General features: G+C 40.6%; 1 protein-coding gene across 2 annotated transcripts; it reads left to right on the top strand.

The window, feature by feature from the left end:
* Positions 1-115: 115 nt before the first annotated feature.
* On the top strand, positions 116-24,737 carry arrdc1a (arrestin domain containing 1a). 2 transcript variants are annotated; one of them, XM_019860973.1, is made up of 8 exons: positions 119-330; positions 9,719-9,829; positions 10,082-10,132; positions 13,191-13,345; positions 15,308-15,490; positions 19,293-19,469; positions 22,487-23,006; positions 24,260-24,737. In XM_019860973.1, the coding sequence occupies exons 1-8, from the start codon at positions 213-215 to the stop codon at positions 24,295-24,297; spliced, it is 1,353 nt and encodes a 450-aa protein (XP_019716532.1). In that variant the 5' UTR covers positions 119-212; the 3' UTR covers positions 24,298-24,737. The 2 variants fall into 2 exon arrangements, with proteins under 2 accessions (XP_019716533.1, XP_019716532.1); XM_019860974.1 differs by lacking the exon at positions 19,293-19,469 and having other exon boundaries at positions 116-330.
* Positions 24,738-27,365: the final 2,628 nt, after the last annotated feature.

Genomic DNA, 27,365 nt, shown 5'->3' with positions numbered 1-27,365 from the left:
AAGCGAGTTTTTCCACAAATTGAATCCAATTGACATGCTTTGTCACCCTCTAGCGACTGTGTGCAAGTGTACAAAGACACAATTGAAGACTGTCTGTGTCGGAGTAGTGACATGAGCCACCTTGAGAATGTGGTGACGCGAGCAAAGGGGCGGGTTTGGAAAGGGTTGGATCGCACAGGTGACCGTCGCAGTCTTGTTGAATCGGGACAAACATGGGCAAAATTGAGGCCATCGAGATCACATTTGACAACAGGAAAGAACTTTACAGCCCTGGCGAGTATATCTCGGGAAACGTGACGATCAAAGTGGGCCAAAAGCTACAATGTAAAGGTAAGAGTGACGTAAAAGCTCAATTACTCTGGTTTTTCTTGTTGTAATCTAGAGGGGGGGCGAAACAGTGGAGTCGCCAAACAAGGAAGTGAAACCACAATTATCAGAAGTAACCACAACATACTATTTTGATGCTGAGATGTCCTTTTGATATATGTGCGCTGATTTTATGGTATTTATTTACAATTATTCTCATTAGTTCGATATTACGGACGTATTTTTTTTTTCATGTGAATTTAGTATGTGAATTTTCCCGTTGGCACAAAAACACTACAGGTTGAATGAATAAAGACCACTAATGATTTTGTTTAATCATTTTTATAGTCTATGACAATGACGAGAACAATTGTTGAGATACAAGCGAACATGATACATAGAAAAAAAATAAACGTTTCTTGATATAAACATTTTTTTTTATTTGATATGGTCTATATCACAGGTGTCAAACTCAAGGTCCGGGGCCCAGATTTGGCCTGTCATATCATTTTATATGTCCTGTGAAAGCAAATCATGTGTGTCAGCTTCCATGATCCTTGCTAAAATCTGTACCGAAATGTCAACTTGTCATGTGTAATAAATAACGTTTAGATTTTGCAATAATTTTGTTATCCTGCTAACACTGACTCAAACAATGATTGAACAAACTATTGTAGTTGACTGATTTCAAAACTGGCAATCCATCAATTTGTTGCATACTAGTCATTCTATATAAACATTTATTTAGTTTCAGTGTCGTAACGGCCCTCCGAGGGAAGACGTAACCCCAAAGTGGCCTGCGACAAACATGAGTTTGACATCCCTGGTCGATATGGATGATTTCAGCTTGTTGCTCTTAATTCAAAGGCATTATCTGGGTTATCTGAAATATAAATAAATAAATGTTAGAACCATATATGTATGGAATATATTATTTCTCCTATTTATGGAGGCTTATGGGACACCCTGTTTATGTACATATAGGACATGTCTATACACTATAGCTAAAACCCAGTGCTATGCAGAAGCATACTTTGGCATAATAATGTAGATACATAGACTCTTTTTTAAAAATACAGTAATAGCAGTAAAATATGACGAAAACGATAAATCACAATTTTTGGTAGAAACAATATTTCGACATGGCACTGATGATTTGTGCTGAGGTTCATGGCTGGTGATTAGGGGCGTACAGTGGGCAAGGACAATGGGGCGAGGGCCGCTCGGGGGGCATCTTCAAGGCTCCCACCCCCACAATCCACCGATCGATGTGGAAGTATTAGGTACATGTTTGTCGCAGATCAATCATAGATTAATGTGCATGTTGAAGGTGCATTGTGCTAGGATAGAAGGGGGCATATACTCATCCCCGCATGGAAATATTTCGGGTGATGTGCTCTGTGCTCCCAAGCCGGCGGCGTGAGTTTGCCGCAAGAGTAATTGCACCAGTTACACATGTCCGTCGCCGATAGTGAATGAATGAAAATTCACTATGTTTGAAATGAACACTCCACCCTGTCAACCCCCCCAAAAATTTCAGGGGCATCGAAACTGCCCATTTGGCTTGGGCATCTACTGTGCTTCGCACGCCACTGCTGGTGAGGCACTGGTATTACAGTCAAATTTACAAATTTATGAGACAAATATAGTCGTGTATTTAAATTAATAACAATCATTTTCATTGTCATAATGTTCACATATAGTTATGAAATCTGACCAAAGTGGTGGACAGAAATGGGAAATTTACAACAGTTTGCCAGTCCGTCATTTGTCAAAGGCCTGGACACCTGTCCGTAATCATCAGTCCGTCATTATTTCAAGCTGTACCAAACTGTAATAGTCAGTCCATCATCATTATTTTAACTGCTTTTCCATAGTCGCAAAATTACTCTTTGTGACTGCTAAAATTATGTTTTTCACTGCTAACATGACAGTTTCTGACTTATGTTGTAGGATCGGCAGATCTTTTTCTCCTTCTACTACTACTCACATTCATTCGTAGTACAAACGGTGTATCTATTCCAGTAAAGTAATGTGAAAACTCAAGCAAAGATGTTGCATAGTATTAACAATCACGATTTACAATCATCCCTTTGCCGCAAACATTCAGGAAATAAACACAATATCACATACCATGTGTGTCTTGGAACCGATCCATCCATCCTGGAGCCTATCCCAGCTGTCTTTGGGCAGAAAGTGGGGTACACCCTGAACTGGTTGCCAACCAATCGCAGGGCCCACATAGACAAACAACCATCCATGCTCACAATGACACATAGGGACAAGAGCGTTCCAATAACAACAACTATCCACGCTCAGACACTCACCTAGGGACGATTTAGAGTGTTCCATTAGCCTGCCATGCATGTTTTTTTGGAATGTGAAAGTAAACCAGAGTACCCGGAGAAAACCCACGCAGGCATGGGAGAACGTGCATACTCCACACAGGAAGGCCGAAGCCAGAACAGAAAACCACAACCGTAAAGGTTTATATGTAAATAAATACACATACATAAAATGTTACACTCAAACAAAGATTGTACACTTGTGTTGTCATGGCGAAGTGAAGTGATGTCATCTTTACTAAAATCAGCAGGCCACTCGTCTCTGCAGAGATCCAATGAAAACAGGAGCCCCCTCCCTCCCCCATATATAGTCAACGCAGTCCTGTAAGATCCCCCGAGACCAAACACAGATAAAGGCAGGTGTGTTTCCATCAGACGTCAGCGAAATGGGTGTCCGTCAGTGACGGACTGATCGGTCCGACGGTATTTGACCAGGTTAGTGATGATTACACTGACGGACGAAAAACCAATTCTGTCAGTGCTTAGTCTGTCATTAAAAAAAATAATAAAAATGTCATCACTCGTCAGTGATGGGCTGACAAAGCTTCCGTCAGTCCTGACAGAATGCCCATGTCTGGTCGTGGACACAGCAAACGCACAGTCGTAGCACACACTGGAGCATGGGCCTACTTCAGCACCTGTCGACTAGTTTGGGTTATGGTATTTGTTCAAGAACACCAGAGCTGTGTATCTAGATTATGCTGGAGGTGGATGGTCTTGGACCGGGATCCCCATCGTGGCAGGAGACGATATTAACAAGTTGGGCATGGCTATCAAACATTGGTTACAAAAGACTTCATATCCACATTTATTTATTTATTTTACATTTGGCCAAAAGAAAAGTTATTTCCAGTGGTTGAGAGAGAGCACATTAGGTATTGCAATTTTTTACTTATGTAAAAAAGGCTGAAAAAAATTTAGGCATACAGAGAATCATTGTTTTCAGTTTTGGAATGATTTTATGATAGGTTCTCAGTGGTTCTTAACCTTGTTAGAGGTACCGAACCCAACCAGTTCATATGCACATTCACCAAACCCTTTGAGAGAAAAATGTATTTTTTTTTTAACAAATTCAAGACATAAAAAAACACATTTATTAAAAACATAAAAAAGTAAACACAATTAGTATAAGTATAAAGTATACGTTTTTTAATTGTGTACAGAATGAACCAGGTAGTGATGGCGAAGTGGGCATGTCATGACTAATTGACATGTTGAGTTGGGTGTGTCTTAACCTCCATGGCAGAGGCTCTGTCGAACCCCTGAGACTGATTCACCGAACCCCAAGGGTTTGATCGAACCCTGGTTAAGAACCAATGGACTAGATGGACAGTGGGGTTGACGGTCACCCCCAACATTTTTTTCTGGCACTTTTTTTTTCTTTTCCTTAAAGTGTCTATTTGTAGAATCTGCCAAGTAACAAGCTCAAATCATGCCTGAATGCCTTAATTTTTAACTCTTTACTGCACCCAACCCGAATCCAAAAAACTGAAATATGACGTGGATAGTTGCATAACCTTTAATGAAACCTTACAGAAACAAATTAACATAGGTGGTCAAGTTATAAAGTGTTACCAGTCTGTCATTCGTCAGCGGGCCGGTCACTCGTCTGTTATCGTCAATCCGTCTTTTTCTTTGAGCCAAACCAAACTCTAATCGTCGGTCCGTCATTCCATCATGCTATTTTTAACCCCCTCATCAGTAACTTTCACCGGTCCATCTATTGTCAGTCTGTTACCCCAACCCACCCTCACAAAGTAGTACAACACTGTTAAAAAAAAAAATCATTAAAATAACTTTCCAAAGTGCATGTTGATAAGCTACAATGCTTCTGTGAGATTGTCACATAGAAATAAAATACAAAACCGGAACTTTTTGGCAAGACCCATTAGTTCTGTTCATGGATGCAAAAAAAAAAAGCATACCTAAAGGAGAAGAGAGCACTGTCCCCACCGTGAAACACAGAGGAGCCTCTGTTATGCTGTGGGGCTGCTTTGCTACATCTGGCACAGGGTGGCTTTAATCTGTGCAGGGTAGAATTAAATCTCAAGATCATCAAGGTATTCTAAAGAGAAATGTGCTGCCCAGTTTCAGAAAGCTTGGTCTCGGTCGCATTAAATGGGTCTTGCAACAGGATACTGACCCAAAACACAACTAAAAACACCCAAGAATGGCTAAGAGCAAAACATTGGACTCTAGTGAAGTGTCCTTCTATGAGCCTTGATCTAAATCCTATTGATAATCTGTGGAGGGATCTCAAACATGCCGTCTGAAGAAAGCAGCCTTTAACCTAGTTCAACTGGAGCAGTTTGCTCATGAAGAGCGGGCAATAATTATAACTGCAAAGACAGGGGTGTGAAACTCATTTTTTGTCCTGGGCCACATTGTAGTTATGGTTTCCCTTGAAGGGCCATTATGAATTTTGGGAAACTTTATAAATGTTTAATCCCCTCAACATATTACTTAGACAGCGCACAACAAATTGATGAATAACTAGTTTTAAAATCAGAAGTCAAGAATAATGACTGTTATTGTGGATTATATATGACAATTTGAAATTTTGTTTCAGACTTTAGCAAGCATCATGGAACTTGACATGCTTTATTTGCTTTCGCGGGCCACATAAAATGATGTGGTGGGCCAGATCTGGCCACCGGGCCTTGACTTTGACACCTGTGTGCTAAAAGGTGCCAAAGTTTCATTGAAAAGTTCAATAATTGTTTGATTGCAGTGATTGCCTTGAAAGGTTATAGAACAAAATATTAAGTTAAAGGTACAATTGTTTTTTGTCAAGACCTTTTTCATGATACTTCTGTTGAACCACAATTCAAAAGTAATTTCATTCAATTTTTCATTTATAATGCTATTTATTTGTTTTACTATTTTTCTTTAATTAATGGAAGGGGTACCAACAATTTTGTGATCTAAGGTAATAAGACTAAGATAAATCATTACAAAGCATTTTTCACCATTAATATGAGTCTGTGACCATGTTTTAAAGTTTGACATATATACAGTTTGTGATTTTATGCCATAAATGAAATTATTAAGTGCTTAAGTCATAGAAAACAAGCGGATCTGAATTAGACGTTGTGCATATAAGCTACTCATTATTCGTGTACCCATTCGCTCAACTCAAACTGTGTCAGACTGTTTTGCGACAGCCAATTGGCGTTGAGAATATAAAAGAGTGGGGAAACAAAACTAAACGATATCTGTGCCACTCAGACCTGTTTGATAACTCCTGCTACCATTACTGTATTGGGACACTACGGGAAAAGAGCAGGCCAGGAGAATGGTTAGTGAGATAGTTGGTGTATCTGGTAAGTGGTTGTTTCCAGCTCTCTGTTGTGATTTACTGTGGATGAAGTTAGCAATAGCATTATCCACACATTATACAAACTCAGTTCTCTGTGTTGTGCTCTATTGAAAAATAAGAAATGGAGATCATGATAGCTAGCAAGGCATCCTAGAGCCTTTAGCATTAGCAGGCAGCGAGAACTCTTCAGAAATGGAATTGATGAAAGATGGTAAGATATACCGTACTGTTCTACCAATCAGAGCAAAGCTGTTTTTCATATGTAAATTCAGAACAACGATCCAAGCAGAGCAAAGATCCATTACATATCCCATGTTATTTTGCAACGGCACGGTAGTTGACTGGTTATCACGCCAGGCTCACAATGCAGAGGTGCAAGGTTCGATTTCGGTTCTGGCCTTCCTGTGAGGAGTTTGTATGTTCTCCTCGTGCCTGTGTGGGTTTTCTCTGGGTACTCCAGTTTCCTCCCACATTCCAAAACCTGCTTGGCAGGTTAATAGAACACACCAAGTTGTTCTTAGGTGTGAGTGTGAGCGCAGATGGTTGTTCGACTGTGCATGCCTGCTGATTGGCTGGCAAACAGTTCACGGTATCCCCCGCCTACAGCCTGAAGACAGTTATGGATAGGCTCCATCGTGCCCGCGGCCCTTGTGAGGATAAGCGGATTAGAAAATGGATGGATGGATGTTATGTTGCAAACCAGAAAAAAGGACATCAAAGGTTACATTGATAATGTATTGATGGAATGCTGTGGCCTGGGACTTTTACACTGAAAGCAAAACCACAGATGGAAGACTTCCTTCCTTTTGAATCAAAGAATAGACAATGACAAAGACTTTGTCAGTCAGCTCAAGTGTGATCAAAAGAACACATCTCCTGACCTAAACAGTAATGGCGGGGGTAGGGGGGAGGGATTTGGTGGATTGATGAAGGGTAAGATTGTTCTTTTTGGGTCAAATGTTGGAGGAAGTTTGTCAGTCAATCCCCAAACACTGATTACATTGAACATATTAAGACAGTAAGGCATGGTGTTTGCAAGCGTTATCATATACTGTAGGAATGTTTTTCTTGCTTTGGTGTTGGGCCTATTGAACCAGGTATCATTGATGGTTTATAAATGATCCCTGGACAGACATCAAAATGCAAGAAGAGATCATGGTGCATTATACTAAAGAGAATATCCCCTTAAAATGGGTGTTTCAACAACACAGTGATCTTAAACACAACAGTAAACGAACAGGATCTTGCTGCCAGACCAACCGGCTCTTAATCTGATTGAAAACTTAAAGAATCATGGTCTCAAATACCCATTCACTTGTGCTACAAGTTGTTTGACTCCACACAACACATACCATATCTGAAGCAGTTCTCAGAAGGAGCGGTTAAATATTAGTTTAGGGATTTGCAACAATGTCAAACTCTAAAGAGGTGAGTCAGTTTCTACGGTCTTCGGCAGATGCAATCTTATTAAACAGCCCGTTGTTAATTTTTCTTTATAATGTACAGTGTTCCCAATGCACTGAAATAACTATTTTCAGGATTTTGAGCTGTTCTCATATTTTAAAAAGTCAACATTTGGTGCCTTGTGATATGAGTGATCCTACTTTCAAGTTTTTCGAGCTACATGCCGCGATGATCTAATTTCCCCACACCTGATAAATTATTCTATTCATCTATCTATTTATCTAATCTGAGGCACGGCATCAAGATGATGTTTCTCTCCTGGGGCCAAGGGAGGGCTTGACCGATATTGGGGTGTTGGAAAAAACTCCTGACCTCGCTTACTTAAAGATGTTCTCGATTATTTTTCGATGAAAGTTCCTCCAAATCATGCCCTTCAAGGCCTCACTGCCGTTGCCACGTGAGCATTTACTTCACTCAGCAGAATGGAGGAGTCTTCAGCGGACGCTTTCTCCAGCACTTTGTCCGAGGACTCTTAAAAAGGGTGCGTTCTCTGAGCTGATGTTCTTTCCATAAGCACACAAATGCTTGTGGACATTCAGCCAAGTCATTTCTTTCTCAAGGTGAATGAGAGGGAAAAGAGTAACAGACACAACAATCTTCTGATTCCATATTTATCAGGTCTGTCTGAGAAACTCACAAGGATTTTTAACATTTAAACACAAGACCTAACGGTACATTTCAAACCTAGTAACAACCCTAAGGCAAAGCACTGGCTCACCCCAAGGACGAGACACCCCATACTCAGAAAAGCAATCTGGTGTATGCAGTCAAGTGCAGTGGGGAATACACAGATATATACAGTATTGGGGAAACCAAACAACCACTGAGCAGGCACATGGGACAACAGACGTGCTAACTCTTCAGGGTCAAGACTCAGCTGTCTACCTGCACCTCAAAAAGAAGCACCATTGTTTTGAGAACAAAAATGTATTTACAGTGTACTTGAGATAGAAGACGGATGGTTTGAAAGCAGCCATCTCCACGCAAAAGTGGTGGAGAGGCCATCTTTCTAAAAGAGGAGGTCGCTTTTGACGCTACCTATCGACCCACATACTATGCCATCCTTTCATCCATTCCTAAGAGACTTAATGATTTTGCCTCCAACAAACAACAAAAACACCTTTCCCCTTGACTGCAGAGGACAGCTCCACTCCCTTTTTTTCAACGGAACGGAATATTAATGAGGGAGTTTCCACCCAACACCACCAACCGCCAAAATCCCCTCCTTCGGTCACAACCGAAGAGCACTTTGCACCTTACCCATTTGGCCCCTCCAACATGTGGTGAGCCCATTGGAATGGGGATCTTTATTACTGCTTCGGATTGTGCCTGGCTCGGTCTCATTGGTGGCGGCCCGGCCACCAGGTGCTTGCCATTGAGCCCCATCTCCATGCCTTGCTCCAGAGTGAGGCCCTGGCGACCCATGTTGGGGCGAAGGAAACTGAGTTCCATATTCTGTAAACCAATTTCATTGGACTTGGGTTTGTACAAAAGTTGCATTTGAAGGGGACTCAAGGAAAATGAACTTTAATCAAACCAGTACGTGTGTGTGTGTGTGAGGGAGGGAGGGAGGGAGGGAGAGAGAGAGAGAGAGAGAGAGAGAGAGAGAGAGAGAGAGAGAGAGAGCGAGAGAGAGCGAGAGAGAGCGAGAGAGAGAGAGAGAGAGAGAGCGCTACCTACCTTCTTTCCTTCCTTCCTTCCTTCCTTCCATGTACTTGGAGGTGTTTTATCATATGTGAATTGCAACCTCCTTTTCACGACACACACTTCCTGCTAGTTCCTCTTCGGTCGTGTCTGGTGAGGTTTGCATTGTTGCTCGTCAAATGCATACATTTCTTATTGCTCCTTTGTTCGTATTTGGAAGCTTTCGCATGGCAAACTAGACATCGGAATTTCGTACGAACATTTTAAAATCCCAACGAGTCCAGGAGAACCGTAATGTTCATCCCGCTTCCACTTGTATTTCGATACCCGACCTATTACATAGCATCAGCCATTTTGCTTTTTTCCCTCTTGTTTTACTTTACATTTTACTAGAAGTTGTTGTAAGATTTGTGGATAAACTATCTGAAATACATAACAATTCATCTCATTGAATTTTGTGTTACCAATGTCTTTGGGACAAATAAGGTCATGATGGTCCACCTTTTATCAGCATTGTTGACAATTCATCTTTTTCTTAATGCTCACTGTGATTGTATTGTTTGTCATGGGTTTAGCCACTCTATTCATAATGCGATGTATCCAGTACAGTCACACCAATATTGCAATTTGTCATTTTCAGCCATTAAGGTGAACTGCAATGGTTTCTGTGGCATCACCAACAAAGTAAATGAAACAACATGGACAGCGGAGGAACAGTACTTCAACAATACCGTGTCTGTTTCAGACAAAGGTTGGTCACATCCCCACCCCAAACACATTTATTTATTTATTTATAGTTTATGTAGATGACATTTGTGGGTAAACCAGTCCACACGATTGAACAAAAAGAAATAAAATATGTAATGAAATGCTATGTACAAATGAATACTTAAATCTATACAAGTCCGGTCTATAGTTTTCCCAATCCCCTGACACAGAATCAACCTATTAACATTGAGTTTTTGTTTTGATGGTGTTTCCTATTTCTTTCCGTTTGATACAGGAACTCTGAAACAAGGACATCACACTTTTCCCTTCAAGTTTCTTATTCCAGGTCAGAGCTGCAACTTGTCTCTTTAAACTGTATGCCACGAATGTAGGTTCTTGTGGTCTGTGTTCTCCAGCTTCAAAAAGACAACCTTTCCAGGAAATTAAGTCTCCGTTATTTGTTTTTTGATCAACCCTCCAATCCCTTGACAAAATCAAATGGATTTTAGAACCACTAAAGGCCATATCTTACTGAGCGGCAAATGTTTGCAAGTGTGTTGACACCTAGCGAATGTTGTTGTTTTGTTTTGTTGTTTTTTACGGCCTTCAGCTACTGTTCTTGCTGAGGAGCTGTCAGGACTGTTTTATGGTGCATGGTTTTCAAAGCATTTAAATGCAAAACATTTATTTTCAATAGTGCTAGCTTCTTATCAATATAGCTTGTTATACAATACAACAGCTCCACACATCTTTGGAAACTACTGTTATAGTGGCCATGTCTACCTCATGTCGATCATGCATTTTATATGCTGATGGGGAGAATGAAGGGAGTAACCTAACAGAACATACACAGCATCTAAACGAAATATCTAAAAGAGACTGCGGTGAAAGCCTGTAAAAGCATCACAGAGACAACTGCAATAATGTTTGGGGGTGTTAATGGCTGACAGTATTGATGCAAGCAATTAAAAAAAAGTCTCATCCACTTCAGTGTATTTTAAACCTGATGTTCCAAAAGCATGCCTTCCTAACATGTCGTGTTACATTCCAATCTTCTGAATTGTGTATCTGATCCAGCTGTACTTGGAAATGTAAGTGGAACTATTTCTTGTCTCATGTTCATCTTTTGCCGTCAAACACAATTTGGGATGCATTGATACCAGTATCTCTGCTGATATTGTGAGTCTTCACAGTACTCAGTATCCATAAAAATGTTCAGATCCTCCACATAATGCCATCTGAGCAGCCTTACATATACACTACTGTACTCTCCCAGTAAGAACCATGTCTCTTTGATAGCTATACATGAGGTAAACAAGGATGACCACACTTTTAGGCCATTGGAAAGGATGCTCTCAAAAAATAAATAACCACACTGGGGCGGCAACCGCCATCCGGCAAAAACAGAATATCGCGAGCCGCATGAGGAGGCAGCTAGGCAGCAACCAATATGCTGTGGCGCTGTGGCCCAGTACATTGAGCAAGAGATAGTAAGCGACTCCCTGCTAAAAAGAAACAGCATAGACCAACATGGTTTTGTGCTGGTCTTGCTGGCATCACCGATAGAGCAAAAACAACAGCAGCAAAAATAAATAAATGAATAAATCAAATGTAATTTAATTAGAAATAAATTAGGGGGTGGAGTAATTTATCACCCGTTAGTCATGTAATCCCCACATATTTATTTATTTGTATCATGTAAAACATAATGTTTTTTGTTTTAACATAAACATAAACAAAAAAAAAAGTAGGCAACAGGAGGATGCTAGCTAAGCTAAAAGCTATGATGGACAGTCCCTCCCACCCCCTCCAGCCCACCCTGACAGCACTGGGTCAGCTCCTTCAGCCAGAGACTGTTACACCCGCGCTGCAAGGAGAGATACCGCCGCTCATTCCTACCGACTGCTGTAAGGCTGCTAAATAAAAAAATAAAATACGTGAAAAACCAGTAACAATTGTAAATAGCACAGCCACCTTATACCAGTTGCATATATGCTTATATATATCTATATCTATATTTATATTGCGCTTATATTGAACAGTGTACAGCTCTCTTGATCTACATTTATTTTGTGCTTGCAAACACTTTGTTTTTCTTCTTTCTAACCCCCAAATTTGCTGCTGTAGACTGTAAATTTCCCCAGGGTGGGACAAATAAAGGATACCTTATAAATAAAAACAGAATACAGTGATTTGCAAATGCTATGTCAATTGAAAACACTACAAACACAAGATAATGAATGTTTAAACTGAAGAGATTTCTTTTTTGCAAATATTCACTCATTTTGAATTGGGCTGCAACATGTTTCAAAACAGTTGGGGCACGGGCATGTTTATCACAGTTTTACATCTTTCCTTTAAACAACACTCACTAAGTTTTTGGGAGCTGAGGACATTGATTGTTGAAGCTTTGTCGTTGAAATGCTTTCCCATTCTTGCTTGATGGACAACTTCAGTTCTTCAAGAGATCGGGTCGCCGTTGTTAAATTTTGTGCTTTATGATGCGCCACACATTTTCAATGGGCGACAGGTCTGGACTGCTGGCAGGTGGTTCTAGTTAATGTATTCTTTTATTACGATGCTGTGCTAACACGTGTAGAATATAGTTTGGCATTGTCTAGCTGCAAAAAGCAGGGACGTCTCTGAAAAAGAAGTTGCTTGGATGGCAGCATATGCTGCTCCAAAACGCCTATGTGCCTTCCAGCATTAATGGTCCCTTCAGCAATGAGCAAGCTACCCCTGCCATAGGCACTAACGTCACAGATGCTGGCTTTTTTTAACTTTACACTAGAAACAGTGCAGATGGTCCATTTTGGCCCAGACCACAACCATGTCCATGATTTCTAAAAACAATTCAACCCTTTCAGGGACAACGGTTACTACAGTGGACAGCTGTAGTAACCTGTAACCCTGTAACCTACACTGTACAGTGTAGGTAACAGGGTGCATGAAAGGGTTTTAACCCTTCCATGCAAAGTGATGTAATTGGCAATGCACGCAATTAGTTTTCAAACACTGTTTTGTTTGACCAGTGAATGATGTATGTAGTCCACTACGTAAAGATTGCAATAGCAAGCAATGAGTAGAGAATGTGTGAATGATTCTGAACACAGCCAGTGCAATCGACCAATGTGCCAGAATTAGCGACTTCGGTGCTCTAGTAATTAGCAACTAGTATGACTCGCGACTGGTGTTGGACACTTTTTGAGACTCTTAAGACTTTGGCCCAGATGCAGTCAGAGCGACAGATGTTTACCCCGCCACCCCCTCAAGCCATTTCATTTTGTTGTGCTTAGTCATTGAGAATGAATTAACACAATCACTGAAGTTATTGCTTCTATTCAAAAATAATTTGAATAACTACAATGCCTTTCTAAAGCACGTTTTATTTTTTTTTTTTCCAGGCTCTGCTCCAACATCGTTTGAGGGCAACTATGGTAAAATAGTGTACAGATTAAGAGCTTTCGTTGACACACCACGCTTTACCAAAGATTACAGCACAGAGAAAGCATTCTACCTCTTGGACCCCCTCAACTTAAACAAAATTCCAGACATATGGGTGAGCCATGCACTGTATTTATTTTGCTTTAGGAATACACTGTTTGGACAAAGGTATTGTGGCATTTGACTGTCTTTCAGATGACTGCAGACATGCAGCTAGGTAACCCCCTGCACTCCCCTCCACTGACAACCTTGAATCACAGGGTTTAGACATATTCACAACCGCTGTATTTGTATTGATTTATTTTGCACATGGATAACAAAACAATATAACTTGTGCATATGAGATTGGAAAGGGGTTTTCCCAGATGTGTTAGGGCAGTCGATGGGGTGCACCATGAACTGTTTTCCCGTCAATCACAAGGCACACCTAGACAAACAATCAACATGAATTAAAATAAGAGGTGTGTTTGTGTTACAACATATCCGTGATTGAGAAAGTCTGCAATGAGGTTCAGTGACTTAGACTTATCAAATATGTTTGAAGTTTGGTTTTAAACTTACTTAGTGAAGTTGCCTGATCAGATTTTTGACTAGGAGAGCCATAAAAGCAAAATATTTGGAAATGTAGTTCAGTGAGAGCCATATATATATATAACTATTTTAAAAGTGATTTCAACAAAATTTCAGTATAATACGCCTCTTAATGTATTCTTTTAAATAATTTTGTGATAATACTCAGCATTAATGTGAATGGTTTCCCGTTCCTCACGATTGCTAAAAATCAAGCAAAACTATCGGAATGAAAGTCAGCTTGCCCCGGGTCCGTATGCGAAGTTACTGCTGGCTAGCTTGCACACTGCTCAGTAGCTTGCACGCTTCCTTTCTGCTATCTCTCGCACAGTATTTTGATGCGAACGTAGCATGGGGCGTGTCAAAGTACCGCTCTGCATTCGACCGTTTCATCAATGGTATTTTGTCATTGCAAATCAGACGCACCGTAGAACCTGTTCTCTCCACAAAGGCGAATCCTTCGGTCCATTCGTCCTGAAGTCTACCAAACTCGTCATCTTTTTTTCTTTTCTCCATCTTATTTGCTTAGGGTTAGCTTTGAGCTAATGGCCGAGCGGGTTGATTCAAAAGGGTCGTATACCTGTTTCCACAGCAATGGCAACGTTGGCCAGTATCATCCAATCAAAATGGCTCCTGGAGCCAACTGCAGCCCGAACAGGAAATGAGCAGTGAAAAATCGATCGATGGATGCATTAATAAACAAGCAAGATTTTTTTTTTTTTTTATCTGCGAGCCAGATGCAATCATCAAAAGAGCCATATATGGCTCGCAAGCCATAGGTTCCTGACCCCTGAGATAGAGCAACGTAAAACATTGAAATAATCTGTTGAAAATATGTTTTCCAAAAGGGTCGCAGATGGTGATGTTATTTATTCAAGTAGGTTTAGTGATTAGGTGTCAAAAGAGTGTGCATAAATATCCACTTTCCGATCCGCTTTATTCTCACAAGGCTCCTGGGGGGTGCTGGAGCCTATCCCAGCTGTCTTCGGGCACTCGGGGGAGGACACCCTGAACTGGTTGCCAGCCAATCGCAGGGCACACAGAGATGAACAACCATCTGTGATGACACTCACATCTTGGGACAATTTAGAATGTTCAATCTGCCTGCCATGCATGTTTTTGGAATGTGGGAGGACACTGGAGTACCCGGAGAAAACCCACGCAGGCACAGGGAGGTGCATAGATAGTGTTAAAAAATTTAGCATTGACTGGGGACAAATTAACAGATTCATGTTGAAATCACCCAGTAAGAAAATAGCTTTACTTTCATGGACTATTTTATCCAAGACACTTTCACACACGCATTCACACAGAGCAGTTGAGAGACTTTTTTATCTTTTATTTAACCAGGATAAAAATAAAGTCTCATTGAAATTAAAATCTGGTTTTGATGAGAAATCTGGGTAGTGGTCATACCCCTTTACGGTAAATGCTTTAGAGATATGGGAAACAAGCTTAATTTAACAAATAGGTCAGCAATGTCCTATAACTGCCGACCTCTGTGCAGGGTCCCTGCTCCTCTTCAGTGATCCAGGAATTCAGCTACATGCTATTAAAAACTGGCACAGTGATGCTGAAAGCCCAGATTGACAAGAAGGGTTACACACCAGGCCAGGTTATTCAGCTGTCAACTGTCATCCACAATAAATCAGAGAAGACTACAAGCAACATCAACGCCTCCCTGGTGCAGGTAAACCTTCCTGTAATTCCTCCAAATATTCACCGATGTGAAGTTTGTTTCTACTTGTCCTGAAAATATTTGGATGAGTATATATTCGTTACACAAGTGTTTCCATTCCTGTCTGTCAATAATATGATATTACCAGTGTGAGTTAAGATGAAATGACATCAACATTTACTTTCACGATTGCCATGGCCAAAATGATCCTAAATCTGCATTGCCATAGGACTAAACAATCCCCCAAAAATTCACAATCTGAAACATGTACAATTTCAAGCTGAATTTTTAACTAACAACATTTACAAGGTTCTCACTTGTTTGGCTGTATTCAAATCTCTGATTGACTTTCGGTTAACGAGGGAGAGACTGAAAATCAGTTGAACTTTTCTCAATTCAATTCATCCAATGTCCAGTCAATCAAGTTCCGCTCCACCTGACATTGACAATGGGAGGTTGCCATAAACATGTACAATACAGTGGAAATTGAATACTGTACATTGATTTCGCCACAGCTTTTTCACACATCATTTTCTGTCTCTCCGACGAAAATGTGTATAGACACATATATGCATGTCAATAGGCCTCCATGCGACTGGCGTGCAACTCGCCGGCAATACACAGGCAGAGGTCAACAAATATGACTCAGAAATTCAGACGCAACACAAAAACACTTTTGGAGCGAGGAGGAAAAAGAAGCCTTAGTCCTGTTGTGAGTAACATGAATGTGTTTTATTGACGGTAAAAAGAAAGAAGCGGAAATAACGTCTATTTGCGTCATAACGTTATTTGTAAATCGCAAGCTTAGAATGGGAGATTCCACAATTATCACAATTACCATCTACACGGAAGTAACTGTCCATTCACGCATGTCAAAGGGTTGTCCTGAGTGTTTCAGAAACCAGAACGTCGACCTTAACCCGAATATTGACTGCATGTAAAAATAGTCATTCAGGCAGCCAATAAGTTAAACTGCAACTACAATGAGTAGTCAAAATAAAATGCAAATAAACACCTAACAGCTTTCTGGGTTAAGCCTTTTCCATTGGTAGCCCAGCCAGAACCAGCACCGGCCCTGTATTTTGCTGACGTTGGGCCAACGCCTACCAAATAGGGCAATTTAATATCCTTTCAAAAATCTGTACTATTATTCGGTCCCCATATATCTGTGCTATTTGTACACATTATTCACCAATTTTGAGTGGTGAATGTTAATGATTGAACAAACATGCTGTTTTAAAGGTGTCCTGAAAAGTGATAACACAGCACATCAATAGAACTCGTCACTTCATCACCGAAAGTACGCCACTACTTGGCAAAACAAAAAACAAAATAATTTCTAGTATATGTCAATCCTAGTAATGTGCAGGCTCCACCGTCAGAACGTAAAGTGAGAGCCGCCTTCTACGCCACCAACACAAGTCTCTTCGCCTCACTCAGAAGGCAATGCTGCTGAATGTTAATTACTGTATAAGGTTTTATAATTAAAGATTGAAGTAAATACGTGTACTGCTGTAGTCTTTGTCTCAAATATGTAAAGTATAATCACTGTTTACATATTTTAAACATGTTGCCACACACATACACTTACACTAAAATTCCTAGGGGGGAGCAAACCCTCCTTCGCAGTTTTTCGATTATTGTGTCAGGGTCCCGGTCCCCATTAACCGCGATAAGTGAGGGATCACTGAACAATGATTGATTTTAAATTGCTCTCGTTAGAGTTGAGTTTACTCCTTATAGGTTTAGGTCGGACATACAGTAGATGTTTGTGGTTTTCTATTATTTTCGCAAGTGCTTGCGGTTGACTATGTACTGTAAACCTGTTACTGTAATGATGTATATTGAAATAGTAAATATTTAATCTGTGTCTAACAAGATCAAATTTGACTGTCCAAGACTAGGGGTGGGTACCAAGCTCCAGCATTAAACGGAGCCAGAGGTTAAATTATTGAAGGCCTGAATAGTAGTTAGCTACCCATCACGGTTCTGTTAACGGTACTGCAGAAATTGAATGTATTTTCCTTTTTTTTTTAACTCTCTAAGAATGATTTTTTTTTTTAAAAACTTTAAATTTTTTTTCTGACTTGCAATAAAATGAAGGCATTCGCTGAAAAAGCATGTCACAAACCGAAGCTCTCTCGCCCCAGTACACTTCCATGCATATGCAAAAGGCATGTCAATCGTATGATGACATGATATGTAGCATCCATCCATTTTCTAATCCGCTTATCCTCATGAAGCATGGGCGTGGGACACCCTGAACTGGTTGCCAGCCAATCGTAGGGCACACATAGACGAACAATTATCTGCACTCACACTCACACCTAGGGCCAATTCAAAGTGTTCCATTAACCTGCCACGCATGTTCTTGGAATGTGGGAGGAGACCCGAGTACCCAGAGAAAACCCACGCAGGCACGGGGAGAACATGCAAACTCCACACAGGAAGGCCGGAGCCGGAATCGAACCCTGCACCTCTGCACTGTGAGGCTGATGTGTCAACCAGTCGACCACCGAGCCGCCAATAATAATAATAATAATGATATCCATCCATCCATCCATTATCTGAACCGCTTTATCCTATTGAGGAGTTTCTCCGGCAAGCTGAAGTCTGTCTTCGTAGTAGGCGGGGTGCACCCTCAATTGGTTGCCAGCCAATCGCAGGGCACACATAGAAGAACAACCATCTATGCTCAGTCTCACACCGTGGGACAATTTAGAGTGTTCCATTAACCTGCCATGTATGGTTTTGGAATGTGGGAGGAAACCGGAGTATCCAGAGAAAACCCATGCAGGCCGGGGAGAACATGCAAACTCCACACACGAAGGTGGGAGCCGAAATTTAACCCTGCACCTCTGCATTATGAGGCAGACGTGCTAACCAGTTGTTCACCGTGCCACCCCTGATATGTAATATTATATTTAAAAACATCTATTGTGGCATCTAACTATGGTGTTAAAACCGCTATTTTGACTTGTGGAGTGTATTTGCTTAGATCAATTTCGACACGAATGCTGCGTCATCAACAGCTCGGCTCAACACACCGGACGTGAGCATTTTGTCATACACATCAGGCATGACTAATTGATTTACACTCTATCCAACCGTTACATTAATGTAAAAGTTAGTTTGTTTATAGTTCGGTTGATCAAGGTATTCCTGACTACTTCTTGCCATAACAAGTTAATGCTACTGCAAGATTTTTTTTTCTCTGAATGACAGAGACGATGAGCTCATTCACGATTCTCTGGCATTTAGCACATACATTAGCTGATGACTGTGACTGTTCCCTGAGTGATTGACAGTCCATGGCAAATAGAATGAAATGCTCAAGTGTGGTTATAGTCCTTCAAAAAGAAACGTCTCATCTTGCAGCATGCGCTGGCGTAGGGCAGAACATTCGTACCTCCAAAATCATCACTTTTCAGGATACAAAAAAGAAAAGCATTTGTTCAACCATTAACACCGCATTGTCAGAGAGGGCAAGCAGATTTCAACACTTTAGATCACTCAAAAAAACAACACAATTGTGTGACTTATAGTACAGATTTGTGAAAAGATTTTGGCCTGACGCCAGCGATATACTTTCTCGCGGGCAGATATGTCAAAACTTGCTGCCACAAGACAATCTTTAAATGTTAATGAAAAATAAAATTAAAGACTTGAGCTCATTTCAGTTAAAAAAAAAAATCAATGTCTATCAAGAATAGTAAATTTCAGTAATGTATTGGCAAAATTAAACATATTATGGTTTGAAGTGACTGTAATGCAATGAGTTATGCTTGTAAATAATTGTGTCCTTTTGTTTCAGAGAGTAACCTATCAGACAAGAAAACCCACCCATGATGTGAGGGTCATTGCAGAGTTGGAGGGAGGTCGAGTTAAGCCCGGCAGGCAGATGGAGTGGAAGGAGCAGATTATTGTTCCTCCTCTTCCTCAATCATCCCTTGTTGGCTGTGACCTTATAAGGATTGAATACTACGTTAAAGTAAGAAAACACATTTGTATTTTACTTAGCTACAAAGCCACTAGTTTAGTCGATATTAGTTTTTATCTTTTTTTTTATAACCCCACTCACCACACGACAACTTCATACAGTGACTTTCAAAAGTCCTGTACTTGTATTACTCCTCAAACTTTTTCTACATTTTGTCACAGTACAGCCCCAAACATATTTATTTTGTTGAGATTTTATGGGACCGATCAACACAAAGTGGTTGCATAATTTTATCATTGAAAAACAAATTATAAGAGAGACTTCACTTTTTGAAGTGTACTGCGGCCCGCCACTTGCTAAATTAGGCAAAAGAAGGCATAGACACACTAAAATCACCTCTGTCCTCACACAGAGTACCTCTGTTCAACGCAAACCTTTTCCACAAGCAAATGTTAATGTAGTGTACCGGTAATAAAATGTAAAGCGTTTCTGTGCTATATCAGTAAGTTGCTTGTTTTTCCAACTTCCATCACTATGGCTTTCGAAGTTGACAGTTATGTGGCATATTAAAATAAATGCACTTTCTAATTGTATATACATAGTTGGGTCTTTGGTTTGGCAGCCCATCTGTGTAAAATTACACAAACAAGATAGTCTTGTTTGCTGCAATATTTCCAATTCGGTGTGAGCCATTTTGAAATGCTGCGTTCAGACCGAACGCGAGCTGAGCGTTTCTATCGACACGTTACTATTTCTACTCGATGCAGTTCGTGCGGTCAGGCGCGATAGTGTGCTGGCTAGACGTGGATGAAACATTTGAAGTGAAAATTTTTCTTCCTTTTCCAATTTTGTCGCGGTAGTCTGAAGTGAACTTTCGGCAAAGGCGTGTCATCGACAGTTAATTGTGGCATCCAGAATGTACTTCACACATCACACGCAGCAACAACTGCACACGCACAGACCCGCAGGCAAATAACATTAAAAACAAACAAAAATTACTGTGTAGTAAAATAAAAACAGTATGTGGGGCAATATAATTGCGGACTGTCGGACCGGTAAGTATACAACACAGACAGCGTCCATTAACGGTTGGGAGTCAAAAAGGAGCAGGCTTGTAGAATGAGGAGCTGGCTTATCTGGTGAGTGTATTGACTCGTTTCGGGTTGTCCACATTGACGATGACGAGCCATGTTCAAACTTTTTTTCTTTTTTTTCGTTGGAGGAATCACTCCCTTCTCCGCCCGAAGCAACTACGGCGTCGTCGGACAGCAACAAAAAGCATGTGACACACACTGGACGATGTGATATATTGTGTCCCGAGAGAGATAAATCTGATGCATTATTATTAAAACAGCGGATTAGAGTTAGCCTTGTTTACTCAAAAGTGATCAGTAGGAACGGCAACTATGTCAAGGTGTGCAGTCATTTTCGTCTACAAAAACTGCCTTTGGAAAACAATTAGACCACTCTCGCCGGCCTACATTGGGGCACTTGCTTCGCGACTGTCTGTTCGCTGCTCACGCTGGAGCCGCTGTTAAACGTTGCCAACAGCCACCGCATCCGATAGAGTTCTTTTTCCTTAAGTAGCGATTGAACTTGACCTCAGGACGACATTATGTTGTTGACGTCGGTGGCCACAGTTTGTGACTGGAATATAAAGTGGCCCCAACCGTTACGAGGCGGCGCACTGCCGGAAACAACTTCAAAATAAAAGCTCCCCATTGCATTGAAGTGAATTTGTTATTTGGGAATGCAAAATTTATTTTCAAGTTGTTTTTCACACCGTGTTGGTGACGTCTTACTAGTAGGGTTGTTCACACAGCACACATTTGCATCGGTGCTACACCGTGTAAATTTTGTGGAGCGTTCACACGTATAAAGCTGCTTACTAAAGAGAAGCGTGTTAACCTAGGTGCAGCCCCACTTGCGTTCACATGGCAGTTTCTGCGACCGTGCAATACGATAATACGGAAATAAAACATGCGCATGCGTAAAGCGTACTTCCTTTTCCCCGCCTTGTTTGTGACATATTGAAAAACCATGGTTTATACTTCTCCTGACAAATCAACGCTGTGGTCTATCAGACACCGTAGAAGGATGAGAGAGAGAAAGGAAAGATGGCGGAAGTACAACAGAGCACGAAAGCAACGCATTCTACGATTCATTCGGCAACAAATCGACGACATCGTGTCGTTCATGGCCATGTGGACGATCGCCATAGCGTCACCAAACGCCGAGAAAACAACATGGATGAAGACACGCAGTTCTGTTTGGTGGGATAGAATTGTCAACGGATCGTTTACTCATTCAGACTGAACATCAAACTTCAGAATGAGCAAGGAAGCATTCGGATATGTGTGCGCTAAGCTTCGCCCAGCCCTCTCACGTGTAACGACGGCCATGCGAGTGCCGATCAGCGTTGAAAAACGGGTCGCGATCACCCTATAGAAACTGGCTACCAACGCGTGTTACAGAACGATAGGACATCTTTTCGGTGTTGCTAAAAAACACAGTCTGTGTCATCGTTCATCAGACTTGTTCTGCCATTGTTTCGGAAATGAGCCAAGATTTCATTAAATGGCCTGTTGGTGAACTGATATTTGAAAATGTCCGAAATTTTGAACAGCGCTGGGGCTTTCCTCAAGTTCTGGGTGTGATCGATGGTACACATATTCCTATTATTCGACCTCGCGATTGTCATTTGTCATGTACAGTATAGCATGATACTTTTTATTGCAGTTAGTTGGCGTGACCTTTTTCCTGACAGTCCGATATAGAGTACATAAATATATAAATGACTAAACGGGTACTCGAGGCAGACAAAATGCCTCCAGCATTTTTTTTTTAACCGAGATACTCGAATTACTCGAGGACCCATTTCAGTCTTTATGCATACTTTCCAAATTGAATAGTCCCTAAAGGTCTGTATTTTCTTAAATTGCGTTTTCCATGACCTGCTGTCCAAGTTGTTTTTCTCCATATAATTTAGGCCCAGAAAAGTAATTTGAGGTGAATTGAGAGTGTAATATGGGTCTAACTGTTTAAACTTTTCATCTCCGTTCAACCAGGTCAGCCTTAAGTCTCCGAATGTCCTCTTGACGTTACCCCTCCACATAGGGAATGTCGCTTTGGACAAGAAGTTTCACCCATCCAAAAATGAAGCTCGTCTCTCTTCTGCCCATGTTGAAGACACATCATCTGACTCAGCTTCTGCTGCTACATCGTTGCCACCTCCCCTTGCCCCAAAACCGACTCCACGTCCCGCTCCTCGGTCCAGACTTTCATCCTCCAATACTCCAACCGCTCCACCCACTGAATACCACCTTGGTGCTGATGGTGGTGCGCCTATGAGTGGCAGCTTCTCAAACCATCGGCACTCCCAACTTGTGTCGCCAAGTGGATTTAGTTATGCTCCCGGCCTCTCTTTCTCTAACAGTCATCAGAACCGGTCAGGCACAGACCACGGCAGAACACCAATTAGTGGTTCCACAAGGACCTCGACTCTTCCTTCTAATGAGCACACTGCTAGCTCAGTGTTAACTCCAGTTAGCCTGCCTCCAGACTACAGGAGCTCAGCCTTCCCACAAGGTTAGTTGGCATCTTTTCGTTCTTAATGTGCTCACTGGAGTAAGTGGAGTGGTTGCATGGATTTAGATCCTCAATTTTTTGATTGATTGATTGTTTTTATTTCAAACATGTAAATAAGGTAATCAAATTAAAATGGGCATAAAAATAAACACAATTATCTGTAGTTCAATCGAGGAAGAATATAAACAAACAGAAACGCAAAGGCATAGCAGACTATCATGTGCTCGTGAGAGGATGGGAGGAAGTATAAACTTGGGTTGGAGGTAATACCTCAGTAGACCAAAAATGGTGAAGATTGGGACCACAGAGGTATTAGTCTTTCAGAACACTTTGAGCATGTTTTTTTTTCCCATCATGTCATTCATTAGTAAACAAACTGCCCCGGTGACCTCATGCTGTGAATGCTAATAGCCTGATTGCCTACTGTGGCAAACAAAAAACCTAATTCCAAGCGGCCCAATGAAAGTTGTCACGGCACCATTCCGAACTGACCAATGAAAAGGCTTCGAACATCGTTCAGTTGTGGACCCGCACACCAATAGTCTTTCATTCATAAAGTAACAACATTAAAAAATGATGTAATTGATTGGAATTTAATATGTAAAAATGTAAAACCTAATTGATACATGTTGTCTACTATGAAAGTATAAGATATTATTTTTTAATATGCATATTCACATCATAAATTAGGCACTGACTGAGTGGGTTTAATCCCCACAAAAAATGTTTTACTTAAATCCCCTCCATGCCAGGGAGCAACAGAAGTAGAAAACTGGGTATTTACTTGTGGTGCAATGTAAACCGATTTGAGTACAGTGAAAGTAGCTCCTTTCCATGAACATTTATCAAATGTTCCAAGGAATTCGTATATGTTGTTCATAGTATTATGATATGACTAATTTTGACCATTGAGCACACATTTCATGACTTGTTCCATGAAATCATACTGACATGGTTTAGAGAGCACAATCAGTTCAGATCAGAAAGATTTGTTGATTTGGGAAATGTGCTAAATGCGGTCTCATTGTCCTAACTGTAGGCAGCTTGGACATAACCATTTGCAAAGATGCACCGTAACAAATGAGACATATGCTAAGACATTTGCAATTTGATGAAATCAATGCGAAATGCCATTCAGATTGCAAGGTTGTTTGGGAATGTGTCCTTGTTACTTTGAGCAAGTGGTATCTCGTAGTGGGCTTCATGTTTTTCACCAATTAACTGCTTATGTGATTTTATTTTATTTTTTCCAGAAGCTCCTCCTTCCTATGATGAAAGCTGTAACTCATAAAATGCGTGGGCGAACAGGAACCGTCCGGGCGTGACAACGTCACTCATTGGTGGATGCTGTGGCAACACATGCATACAATTGGATCGGATTTGTTTTCTTAAAGAGAAATTTGTGTTTTGACTGTACTTTGCTTTTATTACTAACACCTCAATTTTAATTTAGAACAAATCATCACATATTCAATGCATGTTTCAATTGGAATAAAACTCTAAAAAGTGAGATGGTTTGTTTGCCTGTAATGTCAAGATTTGACCTTGCTCACTGTCTTAGAAAATGTCTTCTTAACCACCTGTTATTGTTCTCAACTCAGAAATGCTCAGCGTCGGAAAGGTGATTCATAGCTGAGCAGAATGTGTAACGATTAAATCATCGTGTGAAATGACAACCAATTGTTTTCACTTAGAATTTGCACTAACTCAATAAAACATTCCTCGACAAACACTGTCACGTTTTTATGTTACTCATAGCTGTGAGCACTTTCTGATGAATGCATTTCTGTACAGAATACAATACAATACATCCTGATTCATATAGCACTTTTACAACAGCTGCAGTTGTAACAAAGCGCTTTACGAATCAGTTAACATAAAGTAAAATAAACACAATGCATAACATAAAAACACGGACAGTCGTGCAATCTGAACCACTTTTCCATCATATGCTTTGTTTTTTGAAGCAGTTATAAATGAAAGCGGAGAGAATCAAAGTGTCCTTTCACCAGTGAATCACAGACGTCATGTTCAAAATGTGCACACGTCGGCTACAAGCTAAGTTTGAAAGTAAACCAGAAGCTGGAGCGTCCTTTGACGATACAAGAGATTGGTTCACTTCTCCTGTCCCATGTAAATCCGTTTCAGTTCCAAGCGGCGACTCTCAGTTCCAAATATCCATCAGCGCTCCGCACAATCGCTCCTCTCCTCATCCTCTGCTCCACAAACCATCCATCCAGCCGCAGCAACGTAGACTGTCCAACAGCGCAGACATCTCCACTGAACAAAATGGGGCTGTGAAAAAAATGCTGCCCATTACAGACACACAAGCGCCCCGGTACTGTCCAGCACCGATAGTCAAATGGCGCAGACATTCCTACCAATCAAAATCAGTGCTGGTACACGCGTGCTGCCGAGAAGGTGCAACCACGAAGCACAAGATTCTTCTCTTTTGACGCATGTTGTGGCCAAAAAAACGCTGAAAACAATCCACATCGGGTCCACATGACGTAATAACAAACACCATGTGACAAAACAAAGACAAAAACAACAAAAAACATTAAAACATGTTGCACTGTGAACAAAAACAAGTTTTTGTGGCCTCTATTTAAAAAAAAAATTGCTGGTAAATTAAGGCGCACTGGGTACCTTTGTGAAAAATACCAACTTGGAAGAAAACCAGAAAGAATTAAATACAATGTACACAGTGCAGAAATGGCAACTGAAGTATAAATTTCAATAATGCACCATTTTTTCAAAGTGCGATCTTCAGTGAAATGTCATAATTTGACGAGAAAAAAAAAGGAAACCATTTGCTTCCAAGTGTAGCAATCAAACTACATGCCCGATCCACCTCCAAGTATTGTACATGCTTTTGTCCATACCAGCTGCTCACCAAATTTGGCGTCAGGTTCTGTCATTGACGTGTACCCCAAAATATGGGGGCATATCGATTTTGGTGACAATAAAGAGGCATTCCAGGGGCAATTATTTACAGGTTGCACCAAAACTGATTGGTACTCTAAATGCCAGTCTTTTTCTTGAGGAAAAACTGTACATCAGGTGAACTTGTCAGTGAAAATTTGATTTTTTATTTTTATTATTTTTTTTAAGCAAAGTGGTCCTTTAAATTGGTGGAATGTAAAATATTTGTTCAGATTAATAAACAGTAAGATATTCGGTTCGGTCATCAACTACATCAGTGGAGCGTTTTCTTGGTGCGCACTTCAGATCCTCGCCCCCAGTTTACTCGGTACACGCATCAAAAACTAGACACAGAGGACACATTACTAGTTGCGGACACCCTTGTGCACAACAGTTATCTAACTGATTTTTCCTCAAATTAACAATTTTACTGACCCTGCCAAAATGGCGATGTTTCCATTTGGAACAGTGCATTCTGGGATGCGTGTCGTCAGTATTCAAAGCTCTGTTGCGTTTTGTGCATTTTTACTTCACTTATTTATTACTTTTTGAATCCTATTTTGACCCGAGCAGGTATTGGAGGCACAGAAGTGTACTACGTGTGCTAATTTGGTCAAGTGTAGTTGTTCAATATCTTAGTGCAATACTATGAAATATATATTTATTATTCACAGAACTGATTGAACAAAATGCAGTTTTGGTTCATACGAAGTATAGAGTTTGAACTTTTTGTGTTGTTTCCTATTCTATTGATTAAAATTGATGAAAAGCATAAATATGTGTGCTGATCTGTTAGTCAATGTTGAAAAATTCGTAGAGCATCTCTGATAGAGTTGGGGGTGGGATCCTACAGTTGATAGAGTTGGGGGTGGGGTCCTACAGTTGATCCTATACATTATCTATCAGCTATATACTGTTAAAATATTCGCAAAATTGGATACAAGAGCATCATGTCAACCTACTAGTTGCATCAAGCAGTCTGGTAGCGCTCACAAGCATTGACTCATGCTGTTGGGATTTAATTTACAAAATACATCATAAATTCTACAGGATCAAGAATAGAGGATTGAGATGTTGTTTTATTTGATTCCTGCACATGTAGAAGCCAGTGGCTGATGCTGGTCTGTCAAGAAGGGGAAGCTCAATTTCGGGCTACATCATAAAATGTGTCTGTTTATTTCTACGTGAATTCTCCTCTCCGTTCTTTTTCAAGAAAATGATCTGTGACCATGGGCGTCATTTGGCCTATTTTAGGGAGGCTTCAGCCTCCCTAAAAATGTCTTTAGCCCCCCTAAATAATTTCATTGCATTATTTAAAAAAAAGTATGATTTATTTTTCCTGTACTTTTGCTAATACTTTGCATCAAATTCAACGTAATGTGGCCATTTTAAATTATATTTCGATAACCTGCCATTATTGTAATGTTAAATCTC

Source organism: Hippocampus comes, unplaced genomic scaffold, assembly GCF_001891065.2.
Source record: "Hippocampus comes isolate QL1 unplaced genomic scaffold, H_comes_QL1_v1.1 scaffold130, whole genome shotgun sequence".
Classification (NCBI taxonomy): domain Eukaryota; kingdom Metazoa; phylum Chordata; class Actinopteri; order Syngnathiformes; family Syngnathidae; genus Hippocampus; species Hippocampus comes.
This window is presented reverse-complemented; position numbering and strand designations above follow the sequence as displayed.

Excerpts from the sequence above, each read along its gene's own strand:
- arrdc1a (XM_019860973.1), top strand. The coding sequence starts at position 213 with ATGGGCAAAATTGAGGCCATCGAGATCACATTTGACAACAGGAAAGAA. Across the intron at positions 10,133-13,190 it reads CTTCAAGTTTCTTATTCCAG|GCTCTGCTCCAACATCGTTT; the intron begins GTCAGAGCTGCA and ends TTTTTTTTCCAG. Across the intron at positions 19,470-22,486 it reads GGATTGAATACTACGTTAAA|GTCAGCCTTAAGTCTCCGAA; the intron begins GTAAGAAAACAC and ends CCGTTCAACCAG.